Raw genomic sequence first — 20,441 nt, 5'->3', positions numbered from 1 at the left:
CACGAAGAAGAGGGAAAGTTTTAATGAAGAAGAAGAAAGTCAGTAATACCAAACCTGTAGACGACAGAGGAACACTACTGTGATACTAATGTTAGTGTTTTCTCTGTAAGGTTTAAAAGTTTAGCTTCAGCAGGAAGAGAAAAGACAAATGAGTGACAGGTTTGGTTTTCACTTCCGCTGGCGGCGGTCCGCACTGCGCCGTACTCCCGCTGGTATTCTGTGTCTGGGTACTCATCCTCCATCAGCTGGAAAACAGATGAATGTAGTCAGATTACAGACAGAAGGCTGCGTCTGTATCTGTGTGTGTCTGAACGGTACTGTCAGTGTTACTCTGATCATTTCTTTGGTTCCATCTCCACACTCTTCACACTCACACATTCTTCCTCCTCCTCGTACCTGCTGCACTGAACTTGGAATGGCACACGGACACAAGTGGGATCGCTGCATTTGTATCAGATTACTTTTACGAGTACGAATACACATACTGAGTATCAGAGCTGATGCCCGATACTGGTATCGGTATTGGAGCGTCCCTAAATTAAATATGTACGCTCCTTTCAACCCTGCAACAACAACAAAGCTAAAGGTGTTGTAAGACTTGGGCACATTTCTGTAGCCGGTCATATTTAAAGCTGGGCTCAAAACCTGATCTGAACCTGTGGTTGGTCCCTTTACTCAGCAGGGTTCAGCCCAAAATGATAATGACAAATAATTGTGGAATTTGAGTTGTACATTGTGTAACTGAATTTTTCTGTTTAAAACAGTCTACGGTGTTAACTGAACTAACAGAGGGAACACTGAAATGTCTGGAAGAAACAGTGTTTGAATACATTTATCCAAACTGGATGTAAACTTTACAAGTGATTATCTGCTGCTTGAATAACACAGAGGACCTGAAAGATATGTACATTTTTGAATACATTTTCAGGGGCTCTAACTCATGATTGTAATGACAGATAAATACACCCAGGACTAATGTGTTGCTTTAGTTTTATTTTTGTTAGATGTAGACGCAGATACCCAGGACCACCAAAATCACTGAATGTGCAAGAACAAAGTGAACAATTAAACCTACAAAAAAAGTCACATTTCATATGAAATAACAGAAATGAACTTTATTCAGGCAGAGGTCCTGTTTACACGTTTCATCTGAAAACAAAAGTATGTGACATCTGAAAAGTCTGTCTTTCCTGTTGACATGACGAAAACGGCTGTTCCACTGGAGGCAGTATTCAAAAGTTTCCAGTTTAGGTAATCTAAAATGACATTTCTGGGTAAACAGGAGGCTGACATACAACAAAGCCTTTGTCATTTAAACAGGGCCTGACTTGGCCATTATTTGCTGCAGTTTAAAGGGTTAAGTCGTACAAATCTATCCGCTCTACAGAGTGAGTTTAACTAAATAACTGACCAATCAATGGAGTTGAAATAATGGAAATACACAATTTTTGCCCAGTTTTTTTTTTTTTTTTTTTTTTTAAATCACATAGATAATGTAAAATGATTTATTAAAATAGGAGCCTATATGGGTTTTCAAAGCTGAAATGTTCATCTCACTGCTCCCTGAACTGACTGACTGACTCAGTGGCTGATTAGTTTGTTTTCATGTGACAAAAATGCAAAGATATGACTTCCTTCAGCTGACTTCATGTGAATGAACGTACAGATCCAACTCCACTACCAGACAACCATCAAGTTGCTGATGTCTTTGGTGAGATCGGTCTTCGATGGGTAGACGACCTTCAGGTTTCCATCCTGGTCAACTGTCCGGACCTGCTGGACTATCAGTTCGCTGGAGGCGTGGCCACCCTCGGGCTCAGGGGCACCATCCCCTTCCCTGTCTGAGCCTGCCTCCTCCTGATTCTCTGCCGTGAACTTGTTCAACTCCGCCATTTTCTGTGATGAAACAAACAAATATTGGTTATGTTGCGTAAATGTGTCACGTGTAGCTGCACAGGGATAGATCACAACACCAACTACCTTCTTCAAAGTAACATTCCATCAGTTCTACATGACTAACAAAAAGTAGGCGATAAACCTAAAACTCTCAGCCCCCTTAGTCACCGTTGGTGCACTTCAACAGTTTTTGCACACGTCACTTTGTAGCATTTAAAAAAATATTAGCAAAAGTTAATGGATAAGAGACAAGTAGGGATGGGATGTGGAAATTCTGGACTGGCTTACATCAAACAAACTTGACTTAAACTCTAATGAGTGCATGAGTAGAAATAGGGCTGCACGATTTTGGCCAAAAAAAAAAATCCTGACTTTTTTTCTCTAAATTTTTGGGTAAAACTACAAAAGACAACAGAAGTCAGCATGTTGTTTTCATGAGAGGCCCACAATGCAAAGCACTGCTCCCAAATCTGTGATGGGATCAGTGATGAGCCCTCAGAAGTCGTACCAATGTAAGTATGTGACAGGCATTAGCCGTGCGTGCATGCGTGGACCATGTAATCTGAGTGATCCCCATATGGTTCTATTTAAACTGTGGGTCCGTGCCTGGAAGGGACCGACCCAGGACACGCTGGAGGGATCATATCTGTGGTCTGGCCTGGGAACGCCTTGGGATTCCCCTGGAGCAGGTGGATGTGTCTGGGGAGAGTCCTGCCTGGGCTCCTCTGCTGAGGTTGCTGCCCCCGAGACCTGGACCCGGATCAGGAGAAGACGGGACGGTACGGATCCATGCAGGACAACATAAGATGAGTGTTCCCAACGCAGTTGTATTTGAACTGGGGGATCAGTGAAATGACGGCTTACACTGGTGTCACTACTGCGGCCTATCACAGATCTAACATCTGTGGTCATTACACAGACTTCTGTGAAAGACCGCTCTCACAGACAGGAGGAGGAGCTACCATAGCCCGGAGGCACGAGAGATGATATCGAATTGACAATTTCCCTTTTTTAAAAATTATCCAAATTAAAAAATCCGATTTCGATTTAAAATCAATTAATCGTGCAGCCCTAACTAGATAAACATCAAATGTCTTGAGTAACATTTCTGAAATCGCAGAAGTAAACGGATAGGACAACAATATGCTCTTGTCGGTTTCATCCATACATTTCATACATTCATTTGATCAGTGAAAAGTCCTTTATCTGCTCTGAGGTAAGTGTTGAATAATATTAGCTCGCTGGACCCTACTTCGTTAGCAAAGATGACTGAATGTTAATCATAAAGTATTTGTGTTTAAACTTGGAAGTTGGGTTCCAATCAACTGTGTGCTAAGCTTCCTGACATTATTCGACTGCTGTCACAGATGAACAACATATGAAGACTCCATGTAAACCAGGGGCCGCTTCTAAGCCATGTTACAAATCTAGTGTTTCTGCTCTTACATTCTCAGCCTCAAGTGAAAATATAACATCCATGATCCAACATTTCTGAATCTATGCGTTACTAACTTTGTGCACATATACTGTACACAAGGACTACAAAGGCTGGACAAAAAAAGTTCCACACTCATATTTATTTGGACAACCTTTAGCTTTGACTACGGCATCCATTCACCTTGACATCTGTGCAATAAGCTCACAGAACATTTGTGCAGAGCTGCATCATCTTCTGCCAAGATCCTGAAACACTGCCCCCCACAGGCTTGTACTGTAGGTACTAGGCATGATGGGTAATCACCTCATCCTCCTATCTTCTCACCCTGATCCACCAATCACTCTGGAACAGGGTCACTCTGGACTCAACAGACCACATGACCTTTTTCCACTGAAACACAGTCCAATCTGTATACTCTATCGAACTGATGGTTGTTCAAGAACTGAGAAGCTCCTCACTGCATCAGTTCAGATTAAAGAACTTAAACATCCAGAGGAAGGATCTGAACTATTGAACTTTTTGGCCAGGATGTGTATTAAGAATACACCTCAAAAACCCAAACCACCCATCAGCTTGCTGAGTTCAAACCTGGTGCTGTACTGTATCTCCATCTAGAGTTGGTTTGCTTTGGTCCCTTTCCTGTATTACCATTGTTCATCTTATTGCCAATGAGAAAGTAACCACTTAACTTCCTGTGTGACTTCCTGTGTTGGACTTTTCATTCATTCCTCTTTGAAACAAGTTCCTTTTACCAGGTTGTTAATGTTTTTCCTTTAGCCGTCTCAGTTTGTTAAAGCAACACCAGCAGTTCCCAGAAGTGCAGTGTTACTTTTACACACAGAAAAGACTCCACAGTGATTACCACAATCAGAGTGTCCATGACATCTTTACAGATCTGCAGGCTTGTTGAACTGGTCACCTCCAAGAACAGCTCTTTGGTGGTCTTCCTGATCTGTAGAGGGATCATCACATGACCTAGTGTAAAGAACTGTTTATCTTCCAAAATAAGACACAAGACTCAGACAGTCAATCTACAAAGTCCTTCCTATAAAACACTGAAGTCTACTAGTACATTTAGCTTTCTGCTCTAATTCCTACAAACAGATTTGTCACCTTAGTTTTCTCACTGTTGGTGATTGGTGGGAATGAGATCACATGACCTTCTGCATCCACTAGGCAGGGATAGAGGTCTTTCCCCTGGAGAAGTTGCAGGTATCTGATGGTAAAGGAGATGAAATCAAATACATGTGATGCTTCTACACTAGTAAAAAGTGCACAATAATAAGCTTGTGATGCCTTATGCCTCAGCCAATACTGCCCTCTGCACATACAAACAGTACATGGTATGATCGATGTTGAATTGTGTCTTTTACATGAGACCAGAAATGACCAAAAAATAAGTATATGATGAATCTTATCATAATAGAATTCAAAACTGAAAACACAGAGCTTCGAAATGTTGAAACTCAGTGTTTCAAAGCTTGAAGTCTAATTAAAAAACTGTTTGGCACAAATGAAACTAAGTAGGTTGAAAACCAATCTGTGCAAACATTACTTTGTCCAGGTCTTCTCCATCTTTACAACCTTCTTGTCACACTGAGTGCCATATTTGTTGCCATTCTGAAGAACCAGAGTTAATGTTGTCAAAAAGTGAAGGACTCACACAACCTTGCAACTTCTGTAAGTAACTCTGAATACTACCTGTAACATTAGCTGTGACTGCAAATGTAAATCTGCAAAACTCTCACAACAAAGATTCACTCTTTCAAACTCAAGTTTCAGTGTTTTCAGAACTTATTGTGCAATGTACAGTACAGGCCAAAAGTTTGGACACACCTTCTCATTCTTCGCATTTTCTTTATTTTCATGACTATTTACATTGTAGATTCTCACTGAAGGCATCAAAACTATGAATGAACACATGTGGAATTATGTACTTAACAAAAAACTGTGAAATAACTGAAAACATCTCTTATATTCTAGTTTCTTCAAAGTATCCACCCTTAGCTCTGATGACTGTTCTGCACACTCTTGCCATTCTCTTGATGAGCTTCCAGAGGTAGTCACCTGAAATGGTTTCCTAACAGTCTTGAAGAAGTTCCCACAGATGCTTAGCACTTGTTGGTCCTTTTGCCTTCACTCTGCGGTCCAGCTCACCCCAAACCATCTCGATCGGGTTCAGGTCCGGTGACTGTGGAGGCCAGGTCATCTGGCGCAGCACTCCATCACTCTCCTTCTTGGTCAAATATCCCTCACACAGCCTGGAGGTGTGTTTGGGGTCATTGTCCTGTTGAAACATAAATGATGGTCCAACTAAACGCAGACCGGATGGAATGGCATGTCACTTCAGGATGCTGTGGTAGCCATGCTGATTCAGGTTGCCTTCAATCTTGAATAAATCCCCAACAGCGTCACCAGCAAAGCACCCCCACACCATCACACCTCCCCCTCCATGCTTCACGGTGGGAACCAGGCATGTAGCATCCATCCGTTCACCTTTTCTGCGTCGCACAAAGACACGGTGGTTGGATCCAAAGATCTGAAATTTGGACTCATCAGACCATAGCACAGATTTCCACTGGTCTAATGTCCATTCCTTGAGTTTCTTGGCCCAAATAAATCTCTTGTGTTTGTTGCCTCTCCTGAGCAGTGGTTTCCTAGCAGCTGTTTGACCATGAAGGCCTGATTCACGCAGTCTCCTCTTAACAGTTGTTGTAGAGATGTGTCTGCTGCTAGAGCTCTGTGTGGTATTCATCTGGTCTCTAATCTGAGCTGCTGTTAATTTGCGATTTCTGAGGCTGGTGACTCAGATGAACTTATCTTCAGCATCAGAGGTGACTCTTGGTCTTCCTTTCCTGGGGCGGTCCTCATGTGAGCCAGTTTCGTTGGGGCGCTTGATGGTTTTTGCGACTGCACTTGGGGACACATTCAAAGTTTTTGAAATTTTCTAGACTGACTGACCTTCATTTCTTAAAGTAATGATGGCCACTCGTTTGTCTTTACTTAGCTGATTGGTTCTCGCCATAATATGCATTCTAACAGTTGTCCAATAGGGCTGTCAGCTGTGCATCAACCTGACTTCTGCACAACACAACTGATGGTCCCAACCCCATCAATAAGGCAAGAAATTCCACTAAGTAACCCTGACAAGGCACAGCTATGAAGTGAAACCATTTCAGGTGACTACCTCTGGAAGCTCATCAAGAGAATGCCAAGGGTGTGCAAGGCAGTCATCAGAGCTAAGGGTGGCTACTTTGAAGAAACTAGAATATAAGAGATGTTTTCAGTTATTTCACACTTTTATGTTAAGTACATAATTCCACATGTGTTCATTCATAGTTTTGATGCCTTCAGTGAGAATCTACAATGTAAATAGTCATGAAAATAAAGAAAATGCGAAGAATGAGAAGGTGTGTCCAAACTTTTGGCCTGTACTGTATGTGCAGTAGTTTTCAGTGAGTCAAATTTTACATGTGTACGTCACTGAAGAGGGCAAAAAAGCATGACATGCAAGAGTAAAAAGTTAATTTTCTACCACTTCAAAATGCTCATATTGCTCATATATATGTAGCACCATTAAAAACGCATGGGTCAGAATAATATGTATATTTGGAGATTATTAAATTAAGTGGCTTGGGGTTACCTTCATTTTAAAGAGGGAATTGTTGATCATTGGAGAATGAATTGTGGACAAATTGTGATCAACTTAACGGGTTCATTCAGTCACTGAATACAGGGACTCAGAAACTGAAAGTGTCTTCATTCAATATCGAGTGTGTCCACCTCTGGTTTCCAAACAAGCAGTGCAGCAACAAAGCATGGAACTAAGTCCTGTCCTGTCCTGAGGGATCCGATCACTCAGACGACTGATTGTACTGCGATGACAGCGCAGACGGCGAGCGACTTCACCACGGCTCACACCTGCTGGTAACATGCCAATGGCACATTCTCTCTGTTGGATCGTAAGTCGTGGCATTTTGAGCTGGCAAAAACATTTGGGTGTTTTCTTTGCTGCTTTTATATCAGCTATTGACCACACCTTAAGTTAACAGTCAAGTGTGACTGTAGAAGAGATTCGACTCAACGTCCGACATTAAGGGATTAGTCCAAATGCCAGAGTCGCGCGCATCGGAAATGGAAAAAATGCAACTGTTAACGGTGTTACTCATCTCGTGAGCAACATATACAAAATAGGCACCTGAGCAAATCATTGTCTGGAAATTCCGCCACAAAGTGTCCACCATTTTGTTTGACTTGAGTGACCTGTAGCCAAAAGTGTTTTAGTTTATGATATAAATTCTAACATTGGTGATGGTGTTGTATGTTTCACTGTGTAGTTCACATGTGTAGGATGCTACACGATGTGCTTCTAGTAGTCCATTTTAGGTACACTATGTATAAAGCCTAGTATAGGAGACAGATGTAGGCTCAGTGATGTAGCAGCTACGTAATGACACATTGTAACTGGATCATGTGGTGTTGGTGACGGTAGCAGTTTGTGATATATATCACTGGTTCACTTTAGGTGGGGGTTTGGTCATGAGTGGGTGATGGGGGAAGCTCACTTTTTACTGACCACTTTGTTTTGTCCTTTTAAGTATATTTTGTTGTTATGAATTAACTTAACGCCAATGAACTAAATCACAAGATGTTTTAATGCTTGGATGCCTGAAGATTTTTTTTGTGATGCAAAATAAAGGAGTCTTGTTTAAACCCTGGATTGTTCTTTGGACTGTGGCGCGTCGGGCAGTTTCCCCCAGTTCAGCCGCTCAGTGTCATGAACTTTGTTAGATAGTTGCCAAAACCTAGGGACAGAATTTTCTTGCCACTTTGTTTTCTTAAGTATTTACACGTCTTTCATTGACCACATCAGGGTCAAGCAAAAGTGAAGTGACAGCAGAGCTCACACCAACAACTGAAACCCAAGTGTAAATGCAGTATGTACGACTCATGCGACACTGACTTGTGAAGTCCAGTAACGTTCTGCCTCTTCTTCTGCTTCCTTAGCTCACTGGCCTCCAGCTGAAGGTGTCTCATCAACTCCACTGCCGACATTTCCTTCCGACCAAGTGGCACGATCTGACAAACACATTCACCGCATTAAATGTAGATGTGTGTGTTTGATAACGGATACAGTTTGTTGTCCACAACAATGTAAAATGAAGGCAGAGATCCGAGAAAGACAGACGCTATGATGGGAGAGATGTCCCTTTCACAGATTTCTAAAACGACATCTGTGTCTGGAAAAGGTATATTTAAGAGGTTTGAAATGTTTGTAGAGGGTTTAGTTAATTATTAGTTTTCTTCAATTAGGTAACCACTGAAGCAAAGTGAAATCAAAACTGTCAGTTTCCATCCTTTTGCTGCTGTTTTTTTTTTTTGTTGTTGTTATGTGATTAGCGGTTGGATGATTAATTATTGAATTCATTTCTAAAGGCCCACTGGTTTTAGTGGAATATGGCTGTTATAGTGGCTGATAGCAGTTCAGATTAACAACAGATTTCAGTCTGAACTATATTCTTATCTGAAATAATGTTAAAATAGCACTACATTTTGATTTCATCTTTCTACATTGTTGCACTGTTTTGCAGATGGAATCACAATAGCTTCTGATGTATCCCTGTGCTGACCAGCTACACTGAGGGAGTGCTATACTTGAGGCTTAAATGCAGCCTACTGCCAAAACTGAGCTAAACTGGCTCAAATCCAGGAGAGCTGAGCAGATGCTGTCAGAGGAAAAGGGGGAAATATTCCTTTTCCCATTGGTACAACAAAAGAGTTTCTGTTACAAACTTTTCCCACAAATACTCACAGAACTGGAATTGCATCAGGTAACTACTATTTTCCATGGGATGTACTAAGCCAGTGGTGTCAAACTTGTTTTAGTTCAGGGGCCACATTCAGCCCAATCTGACCTCAAGAGGATCAGATCACTAAATTGAATTATGACAATCTTTACATCTACAAAAAATTCTTTAAAAAAAGTGAAATAATGATGAATAATGAAAAATCAGTGCAATTTTAACAATACGATGCCTCGGTTTATCATTTACACATGTACATGACAACTTATAGATCACAGTGGATCTACAAATACATTTAAGAACAGGTCGTTTTCTTGAGATATATCAGGTTGTACGTGGTTGTTAATGTTATTCCCTTTTTGTGAATGGACAGTTTGCAAATGTAGACATTTTCATGTAAGTTTACTTTTTTTGCACTAAAAGAAAAAAAAAAGAGGTTGTTATTCTTTCTAAGTTATTATAATAGTCTGACACACTTAAGATTGAATTGGTCTGTATGTGGAACCTGAACTTTAATATAATTAACATCCTTGATTGTTAATAACTTCAGTGTAATTTTTGCATTTCACAAATTCACCTCAGGGGCCGGACTGGACCCTTTAGTGGTCCGGTTTTGTAATAAATAATAAGTGAATTCAAACAGTTTGGATGAGCCTACCTTCAGCTGGGTTGGTGGTTTAACGCTGTAAGTCAGGGGACCTTTGAGAAGCTCCACATCGTGAGTCGCAATGGTTGCAGTGGTTCTTTTACCACAAATGTCTTCATGAAGCTGTGTCTGAAAATACGACAGGTTATTATTTACAGGCATAACTCTGTATCTAAGTCTGGTTCGCAGTTAGACCTCACCTGAGCCATCAGGAACCGTTTCAGAGCATTCCCAGGCTTAAGGTTCATGCCCCGAACCACACAGCACACCAAGTAAGGCCGAACATCCTTCACCTCTGCGCTCACTTGGACTGTGAGCGCTGTGGGAGCTTCTGAAACATGGAGGACCCTCACAACCATCTTGTTCAGCTCCTCCACCTCTTCCTGTTCATCTGCCACCTTGTCCCTCTTCTTCTTCTGCTGCTGCTTCTTCTTCTTGTCTGCAGCGCGCCCTCCGTCCGCCTTGCCTCCCTCCTCTGCTTGTCGGGCTTTTCCTCGAAGGTAGTCCAGGATGGATTTGGTCTGGCAGCCGCTGACCATCTTCTCCAGGCGCTTGTCACTTAGCTTGTTGCCTTTGAAATTGATCTCCTTTAGTTTGGGGCAGTCGCTCAGGCTTGGGGGGAGCTCATGGAGCTTGTTGTTGGACAAGTCCAGTACCTGAGGAAACATGTACAAAGGACAGCGACTCTTTGAATTAGTGAATCTGACATTAAAAAAGTATATCACCTTTCACCAAATCCAAATCTGAGGCCATGGTTCTCCACCGGAAAAAGGTGGTGTGCCCTCTCTGGGTGGGTGGGGAGTCCTCACCCCAAGTGGAGGAGTTTAAGTATCTCAGGGTCTCATCCACGAATGAGGGAAGGATGGAGTGTGAGACTGAACGGCAGATCGGTGCAGCGGCTGCAGTGATGCAGTCGCTGTATCGGTCGGCTGTGGTAAGAAGGAGCTGAGCCGAAGGGCGAAGCTGTGGATTCACCGGTCCATCTACGTTCCTACCCTCACCTATGATCATGAGCTTTGGGTCCGGACTGAAAGGACAAGATCCCAGATACAAGCGGTCCGAATGACAGAACAACAAAACAAACACAATCACAGGATTTGGCATTTAGTAAAAGATCACCACAGAGCATTTTAAAGGCATTTCCACTGTTTTACTACACAACCCTGAGCTTGTTATTTTTGTTGTAAATTTGTCAGTCTATGGTTATCCTGCCTTCATGTGCAATGGGAATTATGGTAAATATTAGTTACAAACTCGAAAATTGCACATGGACGCCCCCTCATGTTGTTTTTCCTCTAGAAAAGTGAAAAAATGTTGGATACAAAGTTTGGATTATTACCCAGAAATACCTCATCACCAACAAGGTTAAAGAAGTATGCTTCAGAATTATTCTTAAATATTGGCCTGCTAACCACGACATGTTGAAATTCAAAAAAGACAAACAAACTGTTCTTTTTGTGGGGACCATCCACACACTGTGCTGCACTGTTCATGCACCAACAAACTGTGGAGAGACTTCAGATTAATTATTTCAGAGACTTTGTCAAAGAGACTTTGTAACATCGTGGAAAAATGTATTATTTTGTTTTTACAGATACCCCTATAAAGGAAAAAAAAAAATCCCTTTTTTTATGATTAATTTATTTCTCTTACTTGCAAAACTTTTTATTCAAAAATGTAAGTTCTGTAACACAAAACCAAATATTTATTTATTTTTTGAAAGATGTTGAACTTTATTTAAAGCCTTTAGATAAATCTGGAAACAAAAAGGCTATAAAAACTATCAGTATTTGTTCTAATTTAGATGTTGTATTACAACTGTATAATCCTTCCCCCTGGCAAACTTGTTATTTTCTTGTTGTATACGTTGATTGTATATTTTAACTTCTTGAATAAAGATTTAATGAAAAAAACAATTGGATACAAAAACTGCCGAGATGAAAATAACCTTTGAACTTTTCAACACAGCGATGAGGAAGTCATCACAACTGATTAACAACGCTTTTCTGAGCATTCTGCTGCTGTTAGCTGATGAGTCTGCACATTTACAGAGCACACAATTTACAGAAAAAAACACATTAAAAATGCCGCAGCTGATTAATTAACACGTCCAAAACTGTCAGGACAGACTGTCAGCCATGTTCCATTTTGGTACGACAACAAAAGCACTTGAACACAACACACTGGTCATTTCCAGCTGACGAGAGGAAAGAAACATCTTCCTGATAACACGTGAATGAGATGGACAGCTTCAGGCTGAAGCTGGACTCACCTTCAGAGCAGGTAGATGAACAGCTTCAGGCTGAAGCTGGACTCACCTTCAGAGCAGTTAGATGAACAGCTTCAGGCTGAAGCTGGACTCACCTTCAGAGCAGGTAGATGAACAGCTTCAGGCTGAAGCTGGACTCACCTTCAGAGCAGTTAGATGAACAGCTTCAGGCTGAAGCTGGACTCACCTTCAGAGCAGGTAGATGAACAGCTTCAGGCTGAAGCTGGACTCACCTTCAGAGCAGTTAGATGAACAGCTTCAGGCTGAAGCTGGACTCACCTTCAGAGCAGGTAGATGAACAGCTTCAGGCTGAAGCTGGACTCACCTTCAGAGCAGTTAGATGAACAGCTTCAGGCTGAAGCTGGACTCACCTTCAGAGCAGGTAGATGAACAGCTTCAGGCTGAAGCTGGACTCACCTTCAGAGCAGGTAGATGAACAGCTTCAGGCTGAAGCTGGACTCACCTTCAGAGCAGGTAGATGAACAGCTTCAGGCTGAAGCTGGACTCACCTTCAGAGCAGTTAGATGAACAGCTTCAGGCTGAAGCTGGACTCACCTTCAGAGCAGTTAGATGAACAGCTTCAGGCTGAAGCTGGACTCACCTTCAGAGCAGGTAGATGAACAGCTTCAGGCTGAAGCTGGACTCACCTTCAGAGCAGTTAGATGAACAGCTTCAGGCTGAAGCTGGACTCACCTTCAGAGCAGGTAGATGAACAGCTTCCGGCTGAAGCTGGACTCACCTTCAGAGCAGGTAGATGAACAGCTTCAGGCTGAAGCTGGACTCACCTTCAGAGCAGTTAGATGAACAGCTTCAGGCTGAAGCTGGACTCACCTTCAGAGCAGGTAGATGAACAGCTTCAGGCTGAAGCTGGACTCACCTTCAGAGCAGTTAGATGAACAGCTTCAGGCTGAAGCTGGACTCACCTTCAGAGCAGGTAGATGAACAGCTTCAGGCTGAAGCTGGACTCACCTTCAGAGCAGTTAGATGAACAGCTTCAGGCTGAAGCTGGACTCACCTTCAGAGCAGGTAGATGAACAGCTTCAGGCTGAAGCTGGACTCACCTTCAGAGCAGTTAGATGAACAGCTTCAGGCTGAAGCTGGACTCACCTTCAGAGCAGGTAGATGAACAGCTTCAGGCTGAAGCTGGACTCACCTTCAGAGCAGGTAGATGAACAGCTTCAGGCTGAAGCTGGACTCACCTTCAGAGCAGTTAGATGAACAGCTTCAGGCTGAAGCTGGACTCACCTTCAGAGCAGGTAGATGAACAGCTTCAGGCTGAAGCTGGACTCACCTTCAGAGCAGTTAGATGAACAGCTTCAGGCTGAAGCTGGACTCACCTTCAGAGCAGGTAGATGAACAGCTTCAGGCTGAAGCTGGACTCACCTTCAGAGCAGTTAGATGAACAGCTTCAGGCTGAAGCTGGACTCACCTTCAGAGCAGGTAGATGAACAGCTTCAGGCTGAAGCTGGACTCACCTTCAGAGCAGGTAGCTTGCTCACATCTGCACTCAGCTCTTCTATGCAGTTGTCCGAGGCCTCCAGGGTGCTGAGCAGCTCCAGCCGCTCTGAACAGAGGTCAGGGGGGAAGCTGCTGAGGAGGTTCTTGGACATGTTGATGGTGCAGAGCTTGGAGCAGCGGCTCAGTCCTTCTGGCAGGACCTCCAGGCTGTTACAGCTCACATTGAGAGTGTTGAGCTCCCTCAGATGGGTGATTCCTTCCGGTAAAAGCCGCAGGTTGTTGACTGAAAGATCCAGGACCTTCAAGAACCTCAAGCTTCCGACGGCCTCGGGGACAACGGAGAGCTTGTTCCTGCAGAGGATGAGGCTCTGGAGGTTGGTGAGCTGCCGGATGTCCTGGTGGATGTGTGTCAGACTGGGGCACTGGCTCACCTCCAGGTAGTTCAGCAGTGTGAGGGAATAGACGGCAGGGCTGAGGCCTCCCGCACACCCTATTCTTTTATCGATGACAGAACCTTGTAAAACTAGCTCCCGTCTCTTTTCCGACGCTGCTCTCTCTATTTCTGCCCATTTCTCCGTACCATCCATGCTGCTCAACTCTCCACTCCAGCACTGTATGTCATTTCCGTTTGTAAGTTTCAAAATAAAATATTATGTACGTCATTTGCGTCAAAACTTGTAAAAACGTGAATTTCACTAACACGAAAGACAACTAACCTACCGTGAATAACATAAGAAACAAATTCACAGATAGGCTCATAATCGTTTACAAGAAGGACTTGGGCATTTGTATTATATAATAATATAAGACTAAAGTTGTAAGTTTTCCTAAGAAAAAAAAACAAAAACAAAACACAAGTAGTAGCGGCGTTATTCTCGTAATAGTTTACATAGTTTACACCAAAATTTTTCAGAGATAAAGTCAGAGTGCAGCCAAAATACTTCTTTGTGTTTTTATTTTTACTCGTGTGTGAAATACTGCCTTTATTTTGACAACTGTATTGAATTTACTGTTACATCCGCCCGAGAAGCAGGAAGAAGATACGAGTACCTTTAATAAAGACATGTATAGTTAATGTTTATCAATAGTTCTGTTTGTACATATGTAGCACAACCAGAAGAGTGTCTAACTGACACTTGTCTTTGACAAATTCTGACGATAATGTCCAGAAGGACTTGGAAACTACTAAAACTACAGGATCCACAATTCACTGCGTTTGACGACATTGTCCCTCATGCGCATGTCAGAACGACTTGTCAGCGGTGGTTATGGAGATGTCATGGGTCCGCGAGCTGTCAACATTACGGTGATGTTTGTGGTAAGACTCATTTAAATAGAAATATGAACACTTCTGTTGGCCTTTTACAGGCGGACTCATAACAGTACGGCGCACTAAACAAGCCTTTGTCAGTTGTATATTTGCTTTCAGCTCGACAGAATGTCTGTGTTGTACAGCTACTGGAAGACGAACTGACTGAGTAGTTAAGTTAGCTATTGCCCCACCCCCACCCCAACAGGGGCTGTCTAATGCCCCCCCACCCAGCAGGGGCTGTCTACTGCCCCCCCCACCCAACATGGGCTGTCTAATGGCCCACCCCCCCACACCCCACAGGAGCTGTCTAATGCCCCCCCACCCCACCCCACCCAACAGGAGCTGTCTAATGCACCCCACCCCACCACCCAACAGGGGCTGTCTAATGCCCCCCCCACCCCACCCCACCCCACCCAACAGGAGCTGTCTAATGCACCCCACCCCACCACCCAACAGGGGCTGTCTAATGCCCCCCCCCCCCACCCAACAGGGGCTGTCTAATGCCCCCCACCCCACCCAACAGGAGCTGTCTAATGCCCCCCCTCCCCCACCCAACAGGGGCTGTCTAATGCCCCACCCCCCCACACCCCACCACCCCACAGGAGCTGTCTAATGCCCCCCCTCCCCCACCCAACAGGGGCTGTCTAATGCCCCACCCCCCCACACTCCACCACCCCACAGGAGCTGTCTAATGCCCCCCCTCCCCCACCCAACAGGGGCTGTCTAATGCCCCCCCCCCCACAATTCTCAAGAACCAAGTTTTTAAACATGCTCGTATGTTTTTATACTTTAGTTCTTATTTATCTGTATTTATTTACTTATGTATTATTTATCTTATTTTAAAGACTGATGCACATGTTTAGTCTTTATTTGGTCTGATTCAGTAATGTTTATGGTTATGTTTTTACTTGTGTTTATTATCTTATTTGCCAGCAAGTTTATACAAAAACCCCTGCACCTTTTTCATGAAACCTGACAAAGTAAAGGTAGGACATGGGCTAAGACAGTGTTTTTCAGCCTTGGGGTTGGGACCCCATGTGGGGTCGCCTGGAATTCAAATGGGGTCACTGGAAATTTATAGTAGCTGATAAAAATAAAATAAAAACACTTAGTAATAAAAAATATATGGTGAGTTGAGAGAGACAATCACAATACATAAGAAACATGACAAACTGTGAAGCTGAAACTGAAGCACTGTGGTTCTGTTTGTGTGTCAGATGTTCATTGTGGTCAGTTTCAGGTGCTGCAGCTCTTTCATAATTCATAGTTTCAGTTCTTGTTTGTTCAGTATTAATTTGCAGTCTTGTAAATCACAGCTGGACTGACTGTACATATCCTGACCAAGGAAAATCTAATTCTCCCTTTGTGCAGTAATCTACACCTGGGTTTACTGCCTCTGTCCACAATAATATACATTATATAGACTAAATGTCCTCTAAAATTAACATTTATTTGCAATATAGTATAGCAAACTATTACATGATCAAAAACAAATTAATTTGATCAAAAAATGTCTCTGTTTTGAATGTCTGGGGTTGCCAGAAATTTATGATGTTAAAATGGGGTCACGAGCCAAAATAATATGAGGGGAAACCTGTAACATTGTTCAGTGTTGCAGTGTCCATGGGACATGCCATAAATACGTACTGAAGTGTGCAGAGCAGCCTCACATGTGTCATGTATTTCTGATGTAATAGGTACACTCCTAACTGCTACATTGAATCTGTTGAGGAGCATAAATTATTTCAGATGTACTTATATGAACCAGTTCTATATAATCCAATTACACAGATAATTATTTTTCCCTATTTTCATTTATTTTCCTTTGTTTTTGTTGTATTCATCACATATTAGACAGTCTTTTATGATGTGTTTACCACACTGACAATGAGACTGGGACTTACTGGTCAATATTAGTCATGTTGTTGTCTCATTTAACTACACATGTTCATAAATGCATCTATAGTTTTAGCATACAGTTCATTTAAATTATGTGCCTTATCATTTACCATCACAGATATGAAGAAGTAATATAATGAGTCAAAGAAAGGTTTGTTTTTGTTTGTGCTATGTCAGTGTCCAACAGAGGAATGCCTAGGAAAGTAGGATTCATTGTGGTTGACGCTTCAAGTCATGAGGACAACTTCAGTGCACAGGAGCTCATGGTGCATGCACCCACAGTCAACGGCTGGAGGTCCAGCAGGTAGATAACATGTTTTAGTTTTATTATTTTGAGAAAAAAATGTATTCCATTTAATTCAGTTTTGCTTATATTGCATAGCCCAACAGCTCCATGTCACATATCAAATATTTGCCTCAAACGGTTTTACAGTCTGTACAAAATACATTATCTATGTCAGGGTTTCTGTAGGTCGTTAAAAAGCATTAAAAGTCGTTAAATAGATTTTGTGAAAATTAAGGCCTTAAATGGCATTAAAAAACATGAAATTCGATGTCCAGAGGCATTGAAAACTTAAATACACTTGATGGAAAAAAAAGCATTGTTATTCACAATTTATTTTGATTGTATAACCATTTAATAATTTTGATCAGAAGTATAGTGTGATGATTGACAGGCCGAACCCTTTAATTGGCTATTGTGCATGGCCGATGCACGAAGTCATCAACACCAGATACTTGGAACGCAACGTGCTGTGAGCGTGCTCATGCTGTGGCCAAAGAGCGGAGGAAATATTAGCAAATGTCAGAGAAGAGGGAAAATGCACGTTTCAGCAGAAGTGGTTGGAGGAGGCACTATTCAGAACCTGGTTAAAGCCTGTTGACGGTAAACTGTCATGTGTATATAAAACTGTATCTGCAGTTACACATGGGCATTTAATTGGATTAAAGTGGCATTAAAAAGGGCATTATAAAGCATTAAAGCAGACTGGCTGATACCTGCAGAAACCCTGTGTGTGTATGGTGATTCCTGACTCTTCTGCCACTATAGTGCAGATGCTTAGAATCATCTTTGGAAAATATGCCAACAGAGGATTCTCAGTCACAGTGATCATCATTCCTGTTACTTTTAGGCTCAGAGTCCAAGTTGTTTTACTCACTGGCCTTTGGGAGTCACATTGTCTGAAAGTCTTATGGCCTGTTTAAAGTGTGCAAACATGATGAAGTGCTGTAGCTCAAAAGAGGAGAGGGTTTGATTATATTCATGATGAGGAATGTTAATGTCATTGTTATCTGTTATTTCTTGATCAAAAATCAATGTATGATCCAAATATTGTGTAGGCAGTGTTCCTACCCTCAGCACATCACGCTCCAGCTAGTGGAGAGAAGCAGAGTGAGGAAGCTGCAGCTGCTAGTCCACCATTACCTGATCCCTGCCAAGGTGGAGTTCCACATCGGAGACACCCTTCCAGACAGCAGCACGTCAGGCTTCCCAGGGGCACTTCGCAGATTAGGGTGAGGCTGTGCACTAGACCAGACTCTTTTTTTTTTTTTTTTTTTTTTCAGCTCAAAATGTAACCCAGAATGCCTATAGAGTCCTTGGAAACTGGGTGATCCAGCGGCTAAATCCGAAGAGTTAAGAAGTAAAAAGTACCGTTTTCTCCCCACAGCTATGTGTCTCTGTCTGACAACGAGAAGACGGCGTTCAAAGCTCGGGAACTAAAGTCTGTCCACTTGGATGCCATTGGAACATATTTGAGAGTGACACTCCATCAGAACTATGTCAACCGCTACAACACCTACAATCAGGTACTCTGCCAGATGCCACTGTTGTTCTGATCAAATGGTTACTCTTACAACACTTGAGTGTGAACCCAGTGAAGTTCTCTCAGGTCTCTATTGTGGTAATGGACTAAATAAAAGTGTTTCATTTGATTTGGTTATTTAGGTTTAATCAGAACATTTAAATAACGTTAAATTTCATGTAATTTTTCTTTGTGAGAATGTATTAGAGCTGGGCCTGGGTGTCATCCAGAAGTCTATGATACTGGTTGTTGGGGGTAAAATTCAGAATAAATCCAAACTTAAGTTTCTTTATTAAGTAAGAAAATTTTGGCTCGTGTTCCATTGTTACATCCAAAGAAAGGAAGAGATCCAAAATGACTTTGATTATTTCATAATGTTTTCAAAGTGTAGTTATTCCAACTTCACGTACATAACGGTAATACGGAGAGCTTTGCCTTTGAGTTCCTGTCAGAACGAGGCAGATTTGGACTTGTTCACATTGACTGTCAAAAAAATCTTTTTTACTTAACATATTTGACTTTAATGACTATTTGACTTGTAGATCTGTACCGATACTGATACATAAGCTTTGATACCTTTGCTAAACAATACTTTTTGTACAATTCAACGTTTCAATATAAAGAAAGTTGCATTACATGTTTTTTTTCTGTTCATGTGCATTTTGATAAACTTCCAGAAGTTTCTAAATGCAAAACTGTAAACATTTTGATCACACCGTGGTTTAACTTAACAACTTAATAGTCTTTTAATTCAAGTTTAATCACCTTGGCATTTTTCCACTCGAAGCCCACATAATTAATAAAATACAAACTTGAAAAAAATGTTCTTTTGATTTTTTTCTTTATAGGAAAAACAATTTTGATGATTTTGTGGTATTTTATTTGTATCAACATTTTTTATCCAGAATATGTCCTGCATTGGTATGTGGAGTTTGTTGATCATGTGAAGTCATCCCGCTACTAAGACTCCTCCGTTTATCACATGTGTGTGTTTGGTATTGCAGGTGGCTTTGGTTGCCATTAATGTTCTGGGAGATGCGTTGGATGGGAACTCTTTCAACACAATTGTAAGTGAACGCTCCTGTCTCTGTCTGCCCCCCCATCACTCACCTTCAACCAGCAGGTGGCACACTTGCACTGTTGATGTAAAAGGTCATTTCTTTGAAATCTTATCTTTTTGTATTCCACAACAAACAATTGAATATGTGTTTAATCCTAAGACTGGATTTTTTTTTTTTTTTTGGTATTTCATTTCTTATCGTCCAAATAAATATTTTGTATATGAACAGCAGGTGGATTTCCATCCAGTTGCTTTTTGAAATATGCAATGAAATTAGCTGAAGTCAAAAGTTCTTTTAAAATACTTTGTACCAGGAATGAAATTCTTGGCCATTACCAATTTATAGAATGACAATTTGGCTGATAGCCAAAGATAATAGGGAATTGTATTTATTTGTTTGTTTGTTATTTACACCCCCCCCCCCCCCCCATTATGCAAGAGACACAAAGATTTTCAAGTCTTTCAGGTTCGCATCACACTTTCTTTGAATAAGCAAAAATTGAATCCCACAAATGTATGATATAACTTTTAATATAGAATAATATTTGGCCAGTATATCTGTGCATTCCTACTTTTTATGTTTGTGAAAAGGGAAAAAGTAGGTGTATTGATAAAAGGAAAGGTAAAGTAATTATGTGTGTGTGTGCATGTGAGATGGGAAGACTGCAACATTCACTCATTTATTACAAGAAACGGAGATGCCATAATAAATGAAATTCACAAAAACTCGTCAATTTATAAAATGCGACAGATGTAAATGTTAGTGTCTGGACAAAGCTTTCACAAACCAGTTGTGCTGTATCTTGCATCTGTAGTGGGAGAGATATGAAAGGAGTGATGATGGAGACATGAGG

The 20,441-nt window shown here is 41.7% G+C and overlaps 2 protein-coding genes across 6 annotated transcripts in view; one reads left to right on the top strand and one right to left on the bottom strand.

Annotated features, from left to right (window-relative positions):
- Positions 1–1,480: 1,480 nt before the first annotated feature.
- On the bottom strand, positions 1,481–14,125 carry LOC115416442 (leucine-rich repeat-containing protein 47-like). The gene is made up of 7 exons (XM_030130219.1): positions 13,529–14,125; positions 9,985–10,440; positions 9,797–9,913; positions 8,298–8,413; positions 4,448–4,550; positions 4,197–4,286; positions 1,481–1,896 (listed from the first exon to the last, which is right to left on the bottom strand). Exons 1-7 carry the CDS (start codon positions 14,096–14,098, stop codon positions 1,678–1,680), a joined length of 1,671 nt encoding a protein of 556 aa, XP_029986079.1. The 5' UTR covers positions 14,099–14,125; the 3' UTR covers positions 1,481–1,677.
- A 529-nt stretch (positions 14,126–14,654) lies between these two features.
- Positions 14,655–20,441, top strand: part of cep104 (centrosomal protein 104) — a 75,842-nt gene continuing 70,055 nt past the window's right edge. For 3 of the 5 annotated variants that reach the window (XM_030130216.1, XM_030130218.1, XM_030130217.1), the window contains exons 1-5: positions 14,656–14,829; positions 16,900–17,026; positions 18,064–18,237; positions 18,393–18,531; positions 19,532–19,594. In XM_030130216.1, coding sequence (XP_029986076.1) covers positions 14,673–14,829; positions 16,900–17,026; positions 18,064–18,237; positions 18,393–18,531; positions 19,532–19,594 — 660 coding nt within the window. In that variant the 5' untranslated portion in view covers positions 14,656–14,672. Of the gene's footprint in view, positions 14,830–16,899; positions 17,027–18,063; positions 18,238–18,392; positions 18,532–19,531; positions 19,595–20,441 lie in introns of all 5 variants that reach the window. The other 2 variants (XM_030130215.1, XM_030130214.1) reach the window with 2 other exon arrangements.

Source organism: Sphaeramia orbicularis, unplaced genomic scaffold, assembly GCF_902148855.1.
Source record: "Sphaeramia orbicularis unplaced genomic scaffold, fSphaOr1.1, whole genome shotgun sequence".
NCBI classification, from domain to species: domain Eukaryota; kingdom Metazoa; phylum Chordata; class Actinopteri; order Kurtiformes; family Apogonidae; genus Sphaeramia; species Sphaeramia orbicularis.
This window is presented reverse-complemented; position numbering and strand designations above follow the sequence as displayed.

Bases quoted from the DNA above. Each gene is read 5' to 3' on its own strand.
- LOC115416442 (XM_030130219.1), bottom strand. From the start codon at position 14,098: ATGGATGGTACGGAGAAATGGGCAGAAATAGAGAGAGCAGCGTCGGAA. The intron at 4,551-8,297 runs GTCAGTGTCGCA...CTTTACCATCAG, and splicing joins AACGTTACTGGACTTCACAA to ATACCTGCAACTTCTCCAGG. The intron at 4,287-4,447 runs GTGACAAATCTG...ATCCCTCTACAG, and splicing joins CCAACAGTGAGAAAACTAAG to ATCAGGAAGACCACCAAAGA.